The sequence below is a fragment of the Cebus imitator genome, unplaced genomic scaffold (assembly GCF_001604975.1).
Source record: "Cebus imitator isolate Cc_AM_T3 unplaced genomic scaffold, Cebus_imitator-1.0 Scaffold444, whole genome shotgun sequence".
NCBI lineage: Eukaryota > Metazoa > Chordata > Mammalia > Primates > Cebidae > Cebus > Cebus imitator.
Genome location: NW_016107759.1, coordinates 1,865,955 through 1,870,334, shown reverse-complemented (window position 1 = coordinate 1,870,334; position 4,380 = coordinate 1,865,955). Strand labels below are relative to the sequence as shown.

The following is a 4,380-nucleotide window of genomic DNA, read 5'->3' as shown; positions in this document are numbered from 1 at the left end:
AAAAAAAAAAAAAAAAAAATGCCTCTTACCAAATGCAAAAACAAACGATTGAGCTGTAATTACTGCAAATAAAATTTCATTGCTAATGAGAAAGTTTGTTTCACGTCATTGTCAAAATGAATAGTCTGTGTAAACTTCAGATATATTTGTCTCATCTTTTTTTTTAACCAGGTAAACGAGTTTCTTGCAATGACAGATGAACAGAAAACAGCATTAAAGTGGCAATTTCTCTTGGAAAGAAGCAAAATTTATTTAAAAGTTAGTGCATTTTATAGTGCCATACTATTCTATATATTCAAACCATAAGAAAAACCTAGATAAGTTCAGGAATTTATGATTTCTAAGCCCAGTTCCAGATGTGCATAAGGATTCAGTTACCCTAAAAACAAAGGAAATAGCCAGGGTTTTTTTTCATATTATATAAAGGAGTTGCCAAAGACATCTGAGAAAATAGACCAACAAAGAAAATATCCTTTAAGGTTAAATCCAAAGCAGGGCAAAGGACTTTAAAATCAGAGCTGCTGGGTGCAATAGTGCATGCCTGTAATCCCAGCTACTTGGCAGGCTGAGGTGGGAGGATCACCTCAACGCAGGAGTTTGAGGCCAGCGTGGGCAACATAGTGAGACCCCTTCTTGTCCCCCCCAACCCTAAAAGGTCAGACTGGGTTGTCCCCACTCCCACTCACCCTGTGGTGCTGCCCTTCACTTAATGAGGCAGTGTAAGATGCACAGGTAAGTGCTTGTGTTGTGGTGGGGAGACAGATTTGGTCTGAATCCTAATCCCACCACACCTCAGCCTGTGAGACCCTGCAAAGGATAATTAACTTTGCTAACCTGCAAAATTCCATGATCCTCCAACTCTGAAAGGCCACAGCTGCCTCCCAAGGCACTAACAATACTTCAGTGTGGAAGATCGTAGAGTCTTAGTGTTCAAGGTGTCAGAGGGGGAGAAGTGCAGTGAGACAGACTCCCCTGTTGCAGATGAGAAAAGTGGAACCAAGAAGTGTTGCCACTTGCTCTGGGTCACAGGTGAGACTGGACTCAGCCAGCCTTATTGTTTGACTTCATGCTTCTCAACTCTTTTCTCTTGTAGTCTCCCATAAGTCAGTGTGCTCCTGTTTGTGTGGGTTATATCTACTGATATTTGCTGTATTGGAACTTAATACTGAAAAATTTTTTAAATATTCTAGAGCACACATTCCAATTGTGTCAGACTAATGGTATCATGGAGCCTCTAGAAAACATCGTGTGCTGATGAGAGAATTAGTATTATGATGAAATTAGTTTTCATTTCATGGACACCCTACAGGAGCATTTGTGAATGCTGCCTGTCCTCCACCTCAGCCTGATAAGCAGCTTTTCCCATTTTCCATGGCCACCAGCTCATAGGAATAATTTCCGGACATGGAGTCTTCAGTGGCCTTACCAATATTTCTAGGACCTCGGCTTGAGGCCTCTTCATTACCAGCCAAAGGAATAAAAGTTGCAGTAAGATGCTGCATCACTTCAGTGGTTAGCATGGACCCTTAGAGACTGTCACAAGTCAGAGCAAGCTCAAGTCCTTGACCAACTCTGTATGCTTTCCCTCTAGATAGGAGGCACCACTTGTTAATGAATCTGATCAATTTAAGCTCATGGGAACTTTAAGAGTTTTGATTTTAAATTTGATTCAATACAACAATGAATGACCCTCAAGTCAAAGGATACTGGACTTTCCCAGAGAATGTGTTTAATAGATGTTCCCGGTGGCTTTCACAAATACTCACAATTACAGACAAGCTGCTTGGTGTGTTAGGTAACACAGTATTTTACAAATAAAAAGACGTAAAACCCAAAACCAAAATCCAGAAACCCTGACTCATATAAAAATACTATAACACATGTTGAAGATTTAACTCATTAATTAATGAAGGAATCAGTAACATGTAGGGGGAGAAAAGATTCAAAGGGGAATTGGAAGGATAGATACATAGGCAGGCAATGCAAAATGCTGAATGGGTTTGCTTGTAGATGCACCACTGGACTCTTCTACAGGGTAGAGCCAATGCATCTTCACTCAGACAAGCTTCATGGGGATTCCACGAGCAGGATCATGCCAGCCACTATCAGCTTTCTACAACCTAGTTCTAAAACAGCTCAGTCTGTGCAATGGGAGGTGCAGCCCTGTAGAATCAGACAGCTCTGAAGGTGTTCCAGCCAAATGCCACCACCACAACATTCCATTGAAAGGGTATCCACTTAGTGCCCATTTAAAGTCTTTCACAATTTTCCATCATATTGGTACATGTTTTTCCTCAGTCTTGAAATTAAAGTGGTTGATATGTCCTTCCACTCTATATTAAATAAAATATTGGTTAAAGTGCTGTATAAATTGTAAAAAACGAGACTGTTATTAGTAAGTTATATTATCATATTCCTGTAATCTCACAGATTGAGTCCCTGCTACAGTTTGAAATCTATCACAGTTGGTAGTTTGAATACACATTAAGCCCTTTTTCCTATGTTTGACTTTATTTATTTATTTATTTATTTTTTTTTTTGAGACGGAGTTTCACTCTTGTTACCCAGGCTGGAGTGCAATGGCGCGATCTCGGCTCACCGCAACCTCCGCCTCCTGGGTTCAGGCAATTCTCCTGCCTCAGCCTCCTGAGTAGCTGGGATTACAGGCACGCACCACCATGCCCAGCTAATTTTTTGTATTTTTGGTAGAGACGGGGTTTCACCATGTTGACCAGGATGGTCTCGATCTCTTGACCTCGTGATCCACCCGCCTCGGCCTCCCAAAGTGCTGGGATTACAGGCTTGAGCCACCGCGCCCGGCCTATTTATTTATTTTTTGAGACAGAGTCGCTCTGCTTGCTCTGTCACCCAGGCTGGAGTGTGTGATGTGATCCCAGCTCACTGCAGTCTCAACCTCCCCAGGCTCAAATAATCCTCCTGCCTCAGCCCTTGAGTAGCTGGGACCACAGTTGTGCACCACCACGCCTGTCTAATTTTTATATTTTTACTAGAGACAGGGTTTCACTTTGTTGGCCAGGCCGGTCTTGAACTTCTGGCCTCAAGCGATCCGCCTGCCTTGGCCTCCCAAAGTGCTGGGATTATAGGCGTGAGCCACCACGCCCAGCCCTGCATTAGATTTTTAATCCCAATTTTCCTATATGAGAGAAATAGCATGAAAAGTGACATAAATTTTTACCAAATCAGTCGGAAGCCAGACCTGTAAATTATCAACCATACTGTGAGACCGGGACTCTTCCCGTCATCTTAAAACTTCAATGGAAGTTTATATTAGTATCTCTAAACAAAACTTTCATTGCAATTCTCTGTTTGTGATCATTGATTTTCACCTTTATATACAAGGGGATTTTTAAAACTTTTGTCTCTTTCTGTTTCTCCCTGCAGTTTGTTGTATCACACAGAGCAAGGAGTGGATTGAAAATTAGTGTACTGTCATGCAAGCTTGCAGATCCCACTGAGGCGAGCAGAAACTTGTCTGGATAAAAACATGTTTAAAATAGTCTATCATTTTAAACTCTGGAAAAGTATAGGAGTTTTACCTCCCTTTAAAATAGAATAATAATTTGAAAATTATGGGGAAAATTATGTTTTGTTTACATGTGACTAACCTGTTTCTAGAAACTGTTATGGTGGAGCTGGTCTGGGGCGAGTCTGAAGGCCTCTCTCATCTGACCCCCTTTCCTAGAAGGCCTCCTACTGGCTTTGCCTTGTCTCCTCCCAAGTTGCAAAATGTTTACATGAATTAATAAACATTTAGTCTTCTACAGTTTTGAATTATTTATTTTCTTAAGCCAGTTTATTCTTTGTCTTGGTTTCCTGGAAAAAGAGTAGGACCTCTAAAGATGAACTTCTGAGAGCTGGGTAGTGGCTGACAGGATGAGGGCAAGGGGCTCTCGGCACCAGGTGGGAAAAGCCAAAGTTATGGGCAATTCTGTGTGACTGCTTTGAGCACCTGGAGCTTTTCTAGCCCCTGGTCTTCTCTGGTGACACACTGGATTGCCCAGTGCTTGCGGAGGCTTGCTGGCTCAGGGCTGACATGACTGAGTCTGAATCAACTGGGAGGAGACCAGCTTCAGAAGTTTCATGAGCGTGCCCAAGTCTCAGAACTCTGAGGGGGACCTACTCAGGACGTGAGGACGACAGCTGCCATTTTATCTCCCATTTTCTTTGCAGCAGCCACAAAGTAGACTGCTCAGCTCCACGCCAGTGACAGTCACTTGCTTCAGGGCACTGACTCCAGATTGTGAAGACCCACTGCTAAGGTCAGTGTAGACCCACAGCCTGGGAGGTTTGGCCTGGTACTTTAGAAGGCTACGCATCATCCACCACAGGATTGAGGAAAAGGAAAAAGTGAGTATATGA

General features: G+C 42.6%; 1 protein-coding gene across 1 annotated transcript in view; it reads left to right on the top strand.

The window, feature by feature from the left end:
* MEIOB (meiosis specific with OB-fold) overlaps window positions 1-3,782 on the top strand; it is a 40,746-nt gene extending 36,964 nt beyond the window's left edge. The window contains exon 12 of the mRNA XM_017510813.2: window positions 3,403-3,782. Coding sequence (XP_017366302.1) covers window positions 3,403-3,501 — 99 coding nt within the window. The 3' untranslated portion in view covers window positions 3,502-3,782. The remainder of the gene's footprint in view (window positions 1-3,402) is intronic.
* Window positions 3,783-4,380: the final 598 nt, after the last annotated feature.